We start from the raw sequence: 15,002 nt of genomic DNA on the forward strand, positions 1-15,002 counted from the left end.
GAGGTATGCACTTGAGAAAGAAGGATATTTAGTCAAGAAGAAATGACTGGGACAAAAAGAAAAAAGGAGAATTTATAAATCTGGTAGTAAGGCTTAAATAGTAAAGCAGAGATATGTGATTATATATCATGTTACTTTTAAATATCTCTTGTTTTTAGCCTCAGATGATTCTACATTTTATGCTTGTGTGTGTGTTTTTTAGGAAACAATATTTCAACATTTTGGTAAAGAGTCATACTCAATAATACATTTGCCTCTATGTAACAATTGTTACAACATAAAATATGTCTTTGGATGAGTTACTTCCCACAGAAAACCCACACCCTCTGACCATTGAAAGAGGAGCTCCATGAAGGAATCACACATTCTAAGACAGACAATATAACATTTGTTCATATATTACTCATCAACACAAAGGACTTAGCTCACAGGCTTTGAAAAACTGAAAAATTTAAGAAATCTGTCTCGTATCTTCTTGGTCCTTACCCCATAGATAATGGGGTTCACCATGGGTGGGACAAGAAGATAGATGTTGGCCACAACTATGTGGACATGGGGAGCCACATGGTGACCAAACCTGTGGGTGAGAAAAGAGAAGAAGGCTGGAGTATAAGACACTAAGATGACACAGATATGAGAGCCACAGGTCCCCAAGGTCTTGAGTCGGGCCTCCTTGGATGGGAGGTGGAAGACAGTGTGGAGTATGAGAACATAAGAACAGATGATCAATATGAAATCCACCCCACCAGTGAGGAAGGCAACAACGAGGCTGTAGGCTCTACGGACTCTTGTCTCAGCACAGGCAATCTTGATGAGGGCCATGAACTCACAGTAGGTGTGGGAAATGATATTGGTTCTGCAGTAGGGAAGCCAGCGTAGCAGAAAGGGGTGAGGACTGAGAAGTGCTGTGCCCCGGAGTACTATACCTAGACCCATCCTCCCAATTACAGCATGTGTCAGAATAGCTGAATGTCTTAATGGGTTACATATGGCTACATAACGGTCAAATGCCATGGCCAGGAAGAAGCCAGATTCCATGGTGGAGCAAGAGTGAATCAGGAACACTTGAGTGAGGCAGGCTTCAAAACGAATCTCTCCATCATGGAACCAGAAAAGGCTAAGAAGTTTCGGTACAGCTGTGGTACACACAATAAGATCAGCCACAGCCAGCATGCAGAGGAAGAGGTACATTGGCTCATGGAGGCTGGAGTCCGTCTTGATGATAAACAGCAGAGAACAGTTTCCCAGGAGGGCCAAAACGTAGACCACACAGAAGGGGATGGAGATCCAGATGTGGGCAGCCTCCAACCCAGGAATGCCAATGAGAATGAAGGTTGATGGGTGGACATCAGTCTTATTGTATGTTGACATAACAGGTGTCAGAATTTCTAGCTTTCTCTTCACGAATTTTTCTCTGCACCAAACAGAAGTAATAGCTTATAAATAGTAATAGCTTATAAATTTTCAATCCTTTGGTGAGTTTAGTCAGCCAAAATGCAGAGAATTGCAGGTCATAGAGTAGTTACAATGTCTGTCAATATTTATTAATAATTTCATCATATCTGTCATATTTTATTCTGTAGTTGTGATTTGTTAATAGGGCTGATCTGTAGATTCCAAATGAAGGAAAATATGCAGGTCCCCAAAATTGGAGCTAAATGTATCAAAATCCAAAATCTTCTACCCGCTGAAAAGAGAGTAATACCAACTGAAAGCTAAACAATGTGTAAGCGTCTCAGGTGTATAATTTAGTGATTCAGTACTTACATACAACACCCATATTACATTGTATGTTAACTAACAGGGACTTAAATAAAAATATAAAAAAATAAAATAAACATAAGTGTCGATGCATAGTGGAATAGCTGTATGCTTAATTCATCGAAACTACATTGTATATACTGGCTCCTTCAACTAACTTCTTTCATTTAGGTACATATATTTGTAAACATATATGTAGAATCATATGGGAAAAATTTGTAAGAGTCATGGGTTTGGAGGACTTAGAAACAGTTGTAAGACACAAACGACAGAAGCAGGAGGAACGACAGGAAGTTTGGATAGAAAATATGTCTTTTTTTTTTCTTTAGATTTTAGTCATCCTGGTTCTGGGACATGCCAAGAAGCTCAGTTATAGGGTGTAGCTTTGAGAAAATAATTTCAAGATTTGGGAGGCTGTGTTGGTTGCTTGGGAAGGACCAGAAGGAGGTTCTTCACACCAACCTGGAGCTCAATAAGCATGATGACCAGAGTGGGGCTGATAACAGTGTGTCAGGAAGTGAACAGCTCTTTGCATTACTTGTGACTGTCCACAGGTGACACATCTGTGTTTAGCCCTGCCCTCCCAGGGAGGGAATTGCAGCAATGTGATTATAACCTCGCTCGTGAATTTCCTTCCTCCCTTAAATGTATCGACTTAGTCAAACTGCTCTATGACTGGCTCTCCACTGAGCTCCCTCTCCAGGCAAATTCATCCAAACTTCCCCTCGTGACCTTTCCTTCACTCTGCACACTTCTGCTTGGCTGATCCCTCCCCCCACCCCATGCTGTGATTTGCTGATTATACTTCTTCCATTTCTTAAGACTAGTAGAACATTTTGAAAGTCATAGTGGTCCCAAAATAAACAGATTTTTCCTCCTTTTCTCCTTAGAAGCACAATTGACACTGTTCCACAGACACTCCTTTCAACACTATTGTGGACAGCTGAAGATTATGCAGTGTTGTGATCAGGAAAAATACTCCCTAAGTCAGTGTCCACTGAAGCCAGGATTGGAATATGCATAGCAGACTGGGCATCAGTATGGAGCGACAGTGATGACATGTGTTTTGCTATTATTCCATTGAAGTTTCGTACCCAGAGTTTCTGCTTGCTGTGGTTATTTGGCCTTCAAGATCCCTAGAGACGGATATTCTCTTTTGAATGCAAAAACAGCTGGATAGGTGGGTCAAGGTTCTATGGAAAGTTTAGGTAATGACATTTCTGTCTGAAGCACACTATGAATTGGGACAGAAGAGAAACCCAGGGAAACCAATTCATTGGGGAGTTATATAATAATAGTTAAACATTTTAAAATGCTTGATGTGTGTCAGGTGTTTTTCTGAGAATATTTCATGTATTATCTCATAAATTTCATCTCCATTTTGATGAGAAGAATTTAGGTAACTTCTAGAATTTTAAATATTTATAATAAGTGATAGACCTGTTTCTAGCCCAGGCACTGATTCTAAAGCCCTTATTCTTAACTGTGGTGATAAAAACTGCTCTAATGAGATGACAGTCTATTTACATTTGTGCATATAAGAAGAAGACGAGGATTGTTCTGTATCTAACCATAAAAAAAAGCCATCAATATTAATTTAATAATGAATACTGGTCAAAAGCACCCAACTATTATATTCCTTAAAGGAAATGGTCCAAATCTAAGCTTTTCTCTTCTTAATTAACCCTCCTGCACTTTCAACAGATGACCTCTCGGAGGGAAAATTAACCTCTCAATCTCAGAGAGAAAATTAACCTTTGCCACCAGACAGCTCTGTCAACCTTACCCCGTCCTACCTTTACGTTTATGTACACACATATACATTAAGCTAGTGCATTTTCACATACTTTCCTTCTTTTGCCCTAAAATGAAACTTCATATCCTTTTATCTCTATTTGTAATTCCATCAACATTCTCATATTTCTCCTGCACTTTTGCCTTCCCTCCTTCTACTATGTTCTATGCCATTACACAATTTAAACATATTTTGCCAACAGAAAATATGTGGACAGGGGCACCTGGGTGGCTCAGTGGGTTAAGCATTTGACTTTCGATTTCAGCTCAGATCATGATTTCAGGGCCTTGAGATCTAGCCCTGGGTCGGGCTCCATGCTCAGCGGGGAGTGTGCTGGAGAGTCTCTCCCTTTCCCTCTGCCTCTCCACCACCTTTCTCTTTCTCTCTCTCAAAAGAAACAAATAAATCTTCAAAAATAAAAAACAAAATATGTAGACAGATTACATAGAGAAAACATTTACACTGAAGTAAATGCAGATGTTTAATCACATAAAATAGACTTATTCTTACTGGCAATCAGGAAATGAAAAATTAAATGAATATGATACAATTCATACGGTATGATACTTTTAACCAACAGAATTTCAAGGTTGATGATAACAAGCATTAGTGAGGTTTGGGTTAAAGAGTGATTCTTATGCCCAATTGATTGGAGAAGATTGACCCTACTCTTAGAGGAAAATTGCATAGTATTATTCTTATTAAAAACAAAGTTCTGAGCAGAGAAATTTAACTACTTGCCATCCTAGGGAAACTGTTCACATATACTTATGGAAGCATATATAGTAACTCTCATGGCGAAAGTGCCTGTAATAGAATTAATAGTGAAACATTCAAAATGTCCAACAAGAAAATAATACTGACCTTAAAAATTGGTGTTATCTTTGTATTATAGAACACGCAGAAATGCTTAGAATAAGTAAAGTATATTTATGTAAGTATACTTCTGACATAGAAACACATTTGAGTGAAAAAAATGAAGAAGTTTGATTTTTCCATTAACATTGACACCTATGCAAAAATTGCAAGCATATATACATATATATGTGCATATACACACACCTTTATAATCAGAATTTCATAAACTTTAGAAACAACCTAAAAAGGATACACAGCCAGTGGAGGAGAGATCTAAACTGTGGAATGGATGGGAAGAGGTGTAGAGAATATAATTTAGCTGTATCTGCATGGCTTGGCATTTTTAAACAGTGCCAATATATTCTATATATTCATGTATTATTACATGTATAGTTTAAGGCAAGTAAATAAATAACTCAGTTGCAAAATATATTTATAGGAAAATAATACAAACCAAGAAATTACAAGAATATGGCCTTCCATGTCTTACAAAATATTAGCAAGTTTTCTAACCTCTTGAAAGATGTTTTCTATATCTCTCTGCATATAGAGAACTGGTCATCTATACAATTCATGAAAGTGGTAACCTTATGTCTTTGTTTGTCATAGTGTTTCTTCACACATACAAACCCTAGGTAACCTGGTTAGAATTGAAAACTCTGCTCACATATCAGCTGTAAGAATATTTTCTAGGAACTTTGAACCATCATGGACCTCCATCCTCAAGTGTTCCTATGCTATCTGTACTTACCTGTCTTCTATCTCTTGTCATATTGTATTTTATATTTCTGCATGTTTTTCTCCTTTATTATATTGCGAATTCTTACTTGACAGAGAGAGGCCATGTATTTTCATACATTTGCTTGTCCCAATGAATGAAGAAAAGAGAACAGGAGAAGTTAAGGGAGTGTTATTATTTTTCTGGTAAATAATTTCAATATAAATTTAAGACAACCAGCGGAATCACTATAAATTTATTATAGTCCACACTATCCCCAAACACCACAGTGCATTAATAGTTTTCCTGATTCTAATATTAAGTCTTTAAGACATACCCAGGGATTAGCTTCCAACAAAATCGAATTCTGTTAGCTTTTGATTCCTTGTCTGACTATGCAGCATAGAAAAAAAGAGGCCTTGGGGAGGAATAAAATGGAAAAAGAAAAGCTTATAATGTTTTTGAGCTAAATTCTACACCCCTATCCATCTCTTTACAAAAATAAATCAACATGAAGTGGCGTATATTAGGTACATATAGTATTTACATTGCAGGCATTATCCCATTTAATCCTTAAGGGGGGTCTTAAGTAGATAACCATACTTACAACACAGATGAAAAAAAAAAACAAAACAAAAAACTAAGTTAATTTAAGTTCCCCAAAACCATTCTATGAATTCAAAGATCTGGAATTTGAAAGCAAGTATAATTACCAAGTCTGTCATCTTTGCATTCATCTTTAGGAGATGAGCCCTCCATAAGGTTCCATCAATGTAAAAGGGCACAATGCATTGAAGACTGCTTGAGCAGCATGAATCATTGCTCAGATACCATAGATTTGCTCAGGATATAGGACTGATACATCTATACCCTCATCCTCTCCTCCATCAGCCTTCCTCTGATGTACTGAACTACGCAGAGAAGCCCACACACAAATTTATCCTCAATAAAAGTTGTAGCCTAATCTCCACCCCTACAGAGTAAAACAGCAGTGGTGTACTCAGGGGTCACGAACCCAAATGGGTTCAGGTGCCCTGAGAAATCGTACTCAGGATGTCTTCCCTAGAGTCTGTGTGCTCTGATTAGAGCCCTGAAGACATCCGTTTGGCTATTGTCCGCTCAGCTAGCCCATGATACGAACGAATGGGACTAAAATTGCCTTAAGTACCAGGGGTTCTGTGAGGATGAGGATGAGCGCCTTGGTCTGAGGAAGACCTCACTTCTCTCAAGACCTTTAGCATTTCTAAATGAGCTCAGTTATAGCCATGTTTTCTCATTTCTAGGGCTCTCATGGGCATAGAGTGGGGACGGCCTCCCCGCATGACAAGAAAAGAAACCACTGGGAGTTGAACTTGAGTTCAGAACTCAGGTTCTAAGTCTTTGGAGCTAACATCTTAATAACAGGAGAATCCAAGAAGGGTGGGGGTAGGGCAGGGGAGTTTTTCTGGACTGTCTCTGGAGTCTGCCTCTCAGCAGGCTTGCTTGAGTCTCAGAATTGTTTGCTCTGAAATACATCATGTGTATGTATGAAGAAAGGAGAGATAAGTGTCCAGTTCCTTCACTTTTTATTTTTAATATAGGAAAATATAAATAAAAAACAAACATCAACCATAATGTCACTTTGATATTTGGTTCAATTTTACTCCATGATTTGCATATCATATGATTTAGAATATTCAGATCTTATTAGGCTTTAAGATTTTATCTCATAATCTAAATTCGATGTTGTGACATGTACCTTATTCTTTTCATAATTCATCAGAATAAATTTCACAGAAAATTTATTGAATTATATGAAATTAATCAAAATGGGATTTTGATGAATGTTGAGTTGCATCTAAATATTAATGTGGAAAATGTGACAGCTTTAAACAGGTCATCCTTTCAGCCATCTAAATTTTTTTTGTTATGTTCTGTTAACCAGCAAATAGTACATCATTAGTTTTTGCTGTAGTGTTCAACGATTCATTAGTCGCGTATAACACCAAGTACTCATCACAACACATGCCTTCCTTAATACCCATCTCCTGGTTACTCCATCCCCCATCCGCCTCCCCTCTCTAACCTTCAGTTTGTTTCCCGGAGTCCAGAGACTTCCGTGGTTTGTCTCCCTCTCAGATTTCTTCCTGTTCAGTTTTCCACCCTTCCCCTGTGGTCCTCCGTGCTATTCCCTATATTCCACATATGAGTGAAGCCATATGATAATTGTCCATCTCTGCTTGACTTATGTCATTCACTATAACCCCTTGTAGTTCCATCCATGTTGATGCAAATGGTGGGTATTCAACCTTTTGATGGCTGAGTAATATTGCATTGTATATTTATTGTGCTTTTACACGCATTCCAGCCTCCTTTGAGAGGTTTGAACAGTTTTAAAATAATTTTGTGTCAATCTCACCAATATTTGATTGTAGAAGTTGGAATTCTATCATACTATGTTTACACTTACTTATATTCTTTGTGCATGTCTTGGGATGCGTCCTATAAATTACATATACACAGTGGGGCTCTATCATATGTGAATTCCATATTTACAAGTTTGTCGACTCCATAAAATTTATTTGTAACCCCAAATAAATTCTCATGGTACTTTAGCAGTCACTTGTAGATGTGCAAAGAGCTGGGAAAAATTCGACTTCCCCAACAATCACATTCTCAGCTGAGGCTGAACAAAGCCAGGTTCTGACTTCCCATTTCAGCTATAAACAAGTGTTTTTACATTCCATTTAATGCCATGTTTTTCTTATTTTTGTACTTTTTGTTGATTCCACTGTTTAAAAAGGCCTATAGTCCTGAAATGCACCAGAATAAGTAAATATCTTATTATTTATTTATGGAGTGCACTGGAGTAAAATAATATTTTTCTAGTGTTCCTTAGTGCAAGAAGTTGGCACTGTGCTTTATGGAGAAAATAACCATGTTGGATAAACTTCATTCAGGTCTGTGTTATAGCACTGCTGGTTGTGGTTCAGAGTTAATGAATCAAAAATAGGATACACCCAGACAAAGAAGAGGAAATTCGTCTATCTGCATATGAAGCCACTCTGGAGAGTACTAAAGTAACATTTGTAGCGTGTGATATAAATATGGAAAAGATGAAAAAGAGGCTAGATTTGTGGATTCATGAGATGACAACTAATAAAAACAGTATGGTGGACACGTTATGGTGAGGTCAGAGATAGTTACAGTTATGTCGCCCAGGGTCAGAAACAAAACAAAACAAACAAAAAACAAGCTCTTCTTGGATAGCGCTGGGTTCGCCAGCACACTTCAAAAGGCAACAGAGCATATTAAACTTAGAGTCAAGGCAGGTTATGCTAATTAGTCGGTGGCAGAAGAGTTTTTAAAATGCCTACTTATATGCAGGAAAAGGATTATGTGGAAAACAGGGTTTCAGCACTGATGAGACTTGCTTGCTCTATACAGATGTTGGTGAATGAAACACAAGTGGCCTCCAAATCTCCTGGCTTTTGACCATTTAGAGACCGCACAATTAATCATAAGAGCTATGATTAAACTATGATAATAGCTATGTATTAAAGTGAGTGTCTTTTCTCAGAAACACACATTAAAAAATGGTTATTGACTGATGGATTGAGAAAATTGTTGTGACAAGAGGCTTGTAGGAAACTTACTCTGCATTTCCCCGAAGAGCAACGGCACCAAAATTTCTAATTCAATGTTCGAGGTGAGTTTATAGAGCACAGCTACTCAGGATAATGAGAACTGACTATGTTTGTGTGAATACATATATGTGTGTGTACACACACACACACACACTCACGTCTGGGGGCAGTCTCGTCCTTTCTTTCCCCCACAGGAGAACTCAGGGGCTGAGGGAATCTCTCTTGGGGCAGAACGGTGCCAAATTGGGGGAGATGGGATGTGGATAAAATGAAACTTTTCTTCTTATCCTTTTCAATTTGTCTTTTCTTGTATGCTCCACCAAAGTCCTGTAATCTCTCATCCAAATTCTGGAACTCCCATAAAGGCCTTTCCATCCATTATTGCTTGTTAAATCTGTGTTTTTGTATTGGGAGGAGTACTGGGTTCTGTCACCTTGCTGACCTAAACCTCACTCTTCTGCCTTCATTCCCTTAGGAGCTAGGGACCCCTAATGGTTCTCTCTTTTTGAATCAGAATTAGACACTAGAATCCTTAGAGACCTTGTGTTGGCTCCAGGGAATTTTCTGTTGAAAGCTCCTCCCAGGCAAAGGGCAATGCCATCATAAAGACTGAGCGGGTGAGGTAAAACAGACTCAGGATCCCATCCTGGTGCTCAGCCTGGTGAGTCTTCCCTGTCTCTCAGCACAGAGAGCATCCTTACCTCACGGTGAGGAGTGAAGGGAAAGAAGGGGAATGGGGAGGAAGAGACGAGACATGCGGGGGAAAGAAGGCTAAGAATGATGCTTAGACAAGGAGTAGGATCATGTTAGGAAAAACCATCTAGTCCAAGGAAAGCATTTGGATTTTAGCCTGAATCCATTCAATGTGCATTTTAGGAAAATCAGTCTGCTTTATGATCTCTAAGGGATGATGGATAACTAGTATTTTTGGAACATGATTCAGTGTTTTAAAAAAAAATGGTTTAGGGGCGCCTGGGTGGCACAGCGGTTAAGCGTCTGCCTTCGGCTCAGGGCGTGATCCTGNNNTGTCAAATAAACAAATAAAATCTTAAAAAAAAATAAAATAAAAATAAAAAATAAAAAAGTGATTGGTTTAAAGCTAACAACATACTTGCAGTTCTTATCTTTATTACCTCTCTTTTATAGATGAAAGGAGCTTGTTATTTACTTTCCTTTAACTACAGAGTGAATAAGTCCTGAAGCTGGGTATCAGCACAATTGGTCACAGTGGAGAGCTGTTGCTTTTAAGCACTGTAAAGTACTGTGTTGTAATAACCCCCCCAAACGATCCCATGGGGATGGAGATAAATGTACAGATTTTAAAGATATTGGAAAAGTAGAACCAACTGGTTTGTTTTTTTTTTTTTTTACTTTTTAATGTGTGAAGGGGAAGAGAGTGCTTTTCAGATATTTTTTTCTTTCATTTTTTTAAGATATAATTGACATACAACGTGATATTAGTTTCAGGTGTACAACATGATGTATGATTGCTAAATGATCACCACAGTAAGTCTGGTTATTATCCATCATCATACATCATGAATCAGATTTTTTTAAATGTTTTTTTATTATATGTTAGTCACCATACAGTACATCCCTGGTTTCTGATGTAAAGTTCGATGATTCATTAGTTGCGTATAACACCCAGTGCACCATGCAATACGTGCCCTCCTTACTACCCATCACCGGTCTATCCCATGAACTCTACACCTGTGAGCTAAAGTAATTTTCTTATGTACTGAGGATCTATTGTGTGTGGGTATGATGAATAAAGGAAAACATTGTTTTTATGGCTTTCTAAGACTACTGTGTACATTCCTGATCTTCAGAGATGTTATTGAGGAATACAAAAAAATTTTAATAAAAGTATCTGCCATTGGCACGTTACTGACATTGATAGATCAGAAAATTAAGCCTTTTTATCCCTGCATTGTTCACATCATACCTTTTTAGAGTATTCACTATTCCATTAGCAGCCCAGAACATTACCGAAGAAAGACTTTATTCTTATGGTCATTTTGCAGTGTCTCCTACAAATAACATGTATTGTTTTTAGCTTCCTTTCTTTGCAAAAGTCTAGCATTTCTTCCTGGACTTCCAGCTTTTCATCCATATTGTACTACTCCTTCTAGTACTTGTTTATCATGGACATGACCCTCTTCTTCGTGGCTTTGTTCCCGCATAACAATGTCTGGTAAATACCCCTATTGTCTTACTGAAACTGTGACCATTATTAGTACTGCTCCCCTGGAATCCTACAATGAAACAAAATGATGAGAAGACACTTTTCACTCCAAAACAATTACATGTAATGAATGATCAAATGCTGTGAAAAATCGCTACCAAATGCAATAAATAAGGCACATGAAAGTATGTAACAGTTTGGGTAACTTTGAAAATATTTGGGGGCGCCTGGGTGGCTCAGTCAGTTAAGTGTCTGCCTTCAGCTCAGGTCATGATCCCCGGGCCCCGAGATCAAGCCCAGCATCAGGCTCCCCACTCAGTGGGGAGCCTGCTTCTCCCTCATCCTCTGCCTGCTGCTCCCCCTGCTTGTGTTCTCTCTCTATATATCAAATAAGTAAATACGATCTTAAATAAAAAGGAAAGAAAATGATAGATTGAGCTCACTCAGAATATGCCACTTAGTCTTTTCTTCAATATATTTGTCATCTATCTTAAACTCTTAAAATTATGACTGCCTCAGATTTACAAAGAAGACACTGATGTCTTTTATTCCGATGGACGTGGGTTTAAAAGAGATTATATATGTGTGTGGCTGTGTGTGTCCGACATGACTGAGGCATGAATTAGCTTTTCCTTACTATCCATTCTCTTCCCATTTCAATGTAATGACTTCCTCTTCACTTTCTTTCTGTACTTTTGCAACTCTAAGCGTTTGAAGCATTTGGAAAGTGTCTGAAACGATTCTAGGTTCAGGTCCGTAAGTGAAAATATGGTAACTATATTTTTCTACATGTGTTTATAAAGATTAGAGCTGATTCTGCACAGGCTCTCACAACATAGAGCTAGCACCTTAATGAATAGCCACAGCTGCTGTTTTGACCACATTTACTTCCTCTTTTGTAACAGGAATGAATGAATATTAACAAATGGATTGACTCCTATCCCATAGACTTATTTTTAATAGTTTACACTACATTTTCATGACTCTGTGTTCATTGACACTTGTTACACATCTTGTATGTTAAAATCTATGTGTTACCATCTAACCAAGTGGAACCAATAGAAAGAACTATTTACAGAGGCTGGCATAGTCCTATATATGCCAGGATGGAAAGTAAATTATGTTGGTCATAGATATGATCCATAGATAGATAGATAAATCGATAGATAATGATAGAAGATAATTAATGAAGTAGGTATTAGGCAAAATCTTAACATGATACCAGCAATGAGACTATTGCAAATTAAAGAAAAGAGAGACAAACATGAATATATTATGTACAATGTTCTATTACAATCTACTGCATTACTTCTTCCAAAGGCTTCTTACTGAGAATTCACTTCTCCATATTGCTTTATATGGATTTCTACTTGTATATCTTTAATTGTGTGAATTAATGGAGGAAGAAAATCTACATAATTGTACGATGTTTTTATTTTTCTTAGGTTTAAAACGTTGCAGAGTTTTACCTGGGGTCCTGCAGATTAGTGAACACACATCTGTAAGAACATGGATTTATGCATTACCTAGCAGGATGTCCCTCCCCAATGACACCCAGTTTCATCCCTCCTCCTTCTTGTTGCTGGGGATCCCAGGACTGGAAAGTGTTCACATGTGGATTGGCTTTCCCTTTTGTGCTGTGTACACGATCGCACTCTTAGGAAACCTCACGATTCTGTTCGTGATCCAGGCTGAGAGCAGCCTACACCAACCTATGTTCTACTTCCTGGCCATGCTGGCTGCTATTGATTTGGGTCTGTCCACGGCTACCATCCCCAAGATGCTCGGGATCTTCTGGTTTGGTCTCAAGGAGATACTTTTTGATGCTTGTCTCACTCAGATGTTTTTTATCCACAACTTCACCGGTATGGAGTCAGCAGTCCTGTTGGCAATGGCTTATGACCGCCACGTGGCCATCTGCAACCCACTCCGATACAACATCATCCTCACCAACAAGGTTGTTTCTGTGATTGGTGCTGGCGTGTTAGTGAGGTCGTTTATTTCTGTAATTCCATTTGTATTTCTTATTTTGCGATTGCCCTTCTGTGGGAATCATGTCATTCCCCACACCTACTGTGAACACATGGGTCTTGCTCGCCTCTCTTGTGCCAGCATCAAGATCAATATCATCTATGGCCTGGGTGCTATTTCAATCCTAGTCTTTGACATCATAGCCATTGCCCTTTCTTATGTTCAGATACTCCGTGCTGTTTTCCGTCTTCTGTCCCGTGAAGCACGCGTCAAGTCCCTCAGCACATGTGGTTCTCACGTTTGTGTCATTCTTGCCTTCTACACACCGGCCCTCTTTTCCTTTATGACACATCGCTTTGGCCATAACGTCCCCCGCTATATCCACATACTCCTGGCCAATCTGTATGTTGTCGTGCCACCAATGCTCAACCCTGTCATATACGGAGTCAGGACCAAGCAGATCTATGACCGTGTGAAGAAAATGTTATTCCAGAAACAAGGAAATGGAAAAGAATGACACCTAATACATGTGCAGTTCAGTATGAAATTTTATGAAAATTAAATCAGAGATGCCTTCTCATAGAGATTATGTTAAAATATATGTCTGTAGGGGAGCGTGGGAGGCTCATCTGTGAAATGTCTGCCTTCAGGTCAGGTCATGATCCCAAGGTCCTGGGATCACCCCACATCGGGCTCCCAGCTTGGCAGGAAGCCTGCTTCTCCCTCTCCCACTCCCCTTGCTTGTGATCCCTCTCTGGCTGTCTCTCTCTGTCAAATAAATAAATAAAATCTTTTAAAAAATATATGTGTCTATAGTGGTTCTATTCTGTATTTAAATGCATTTAATTTCCACGTGCCTTTCAGACCACTTCCCAGTATCCATTATTGCATCCTCTTTGTCCCTCAAAATTTGATTTAGTAGGTCATGTCATATTTTCTATTTATCTAAATATATGATTGATAGTTACATATCAAAAGTTTTTTTATCATTTTAGTCCTTTTTAAAATTTTTTTAATAATATTTTTTATCATATTATGTTAGTCACCATACAGTACATCCCTAGTTTTTGATGTAAAGTTCCATTATTCATTACTTGCGTATAACACCCAGTGCACTATGCAATATGTGCCCTCCTTACTACCCATCACCGGTCTATCCCATTCCCCCACCCCCTCCCCTCTGAAGCCCTCGGTTTGTTTCTCAGAGTCCATAGTCTCTCATGGTTCATTCCCCTTTCTGTTTATCCCCCCTTTCTTCTTCCCTTTCTTCTCCTACCGATCTTCCTAATTCTTATGTTCCATAAATGAGTGAAACCTTATGATAATTGTCTTTCTCTGCTTGATTTATTTCGCTTAGCATTATCTCTTCCAGTTCTGTCCATGTTGCAGCAAATATTGAGAAATCATTCTTTTTGATGGCTGAATAATATTCCATTGTACACATGGACCACATCTTCTTAATCCAGTTATCTGTTGAAGGGCATCTCAGCTCCTTCCACGATTTAGCTATTGTGGACAATGCTGCTATGAACATTGGGGTGCATATGGCCCTTCTCTTCACTACGTCTGTATCTTTGGGGTAAATACCCAGTAGTGCAATTGCTGGATCTTAGGGCAGCTCAATTTTTAACTTTTTAAGGAACGCCCACACTGTTTTCCAAAGTGGCTGTACCAACTTGCATTCCCACCAACAATGTAGGAGGGATCCCCTTTCTCTGCATCCTCTCCAACATTTGTTTTTTCCTGCCTTGTCCATTTTTGCCATTCTAACTGATGTAATGTGGTACCTCAGTGTGGTTTTGATTTGAATTTCCCTGATGGCTAATGATTTTGAACATTTTTTCATGTGTCTGTTAGCCATTTGTATGTCTTCATTGGAAAAGTGTCTGGTCATATCTTCTGCCCATTTTTTGATTTGTTTATTTGTTTCTTGTGTATTGAGTTTGAGAAGTTCTTTGTAGATCTTGGATACCAGTCTTTTATCTGTAGTATCATTTGCAAATATAATCTCCTATTCCGTGGGCTGCCTCTTAGTTTCTTTGGCTGTTTCCTTGGCTGTGCAGAAGCTTTTTATCTTGATGAAGTCCC

At 38.5% G+C, this 15,002-nt stretch overlaps 2 protein-coding genes across 2 annotated transcripts; one reads left to right on the forward strand and one right to left on the reverse strand.

Annotated features, from left to right (window-relative positions):
• Window positions 1–420: 420 nt before the first annotated feature.
• On the reverse strand, window positions 421–1,398 carry LOC103681222 (olfactory receptor 52D1-like). Its single transcript, XM_008710755.2, has one exon. It carries the CDS (start codon window positions 1,369–1,371, stop codon window positions 421–423), a length of 951 nt encoding a protein of 316 aa, XP_008708977.2. The 5' UTR covers window positions 1,372–1,398.
• Window positions 1,399–12,471: 11,073 nt separating this feature from the next.
• On the forward strand, window positions 12,472–13,431 carry LOC103681180 (olfactory receptor 52E2-like). The gene has a single exon (XM_008710712.2). The coding sequence runs from the start codon at window positions 12,478–12,480 to the stop codon at window positions 13,429–13,431; it is 954 nt and encodes a 317-aa protein (XP_008708934.2). The 5' UTR covers window positions 12,472–12,477.
• Window positions 13,432–15,002: the final 1,571 nt, after the last annotated feature.

This window comes from Ursus maritimus, unplaced genomic scaffold (assembly GCF_017311325.1).
Source record: "Ursus maritimus isolate PB19 unplaced genomic scaffold, ASM1731132v1 scaffold_16, whole genome shotgun sequence".
Classification (NCBI taxonomy): Eukaryota; Metazoa; Chordata; class Mammalia; order Carnivora; family Ursidae; genus Ursus; species Ursus maritimus.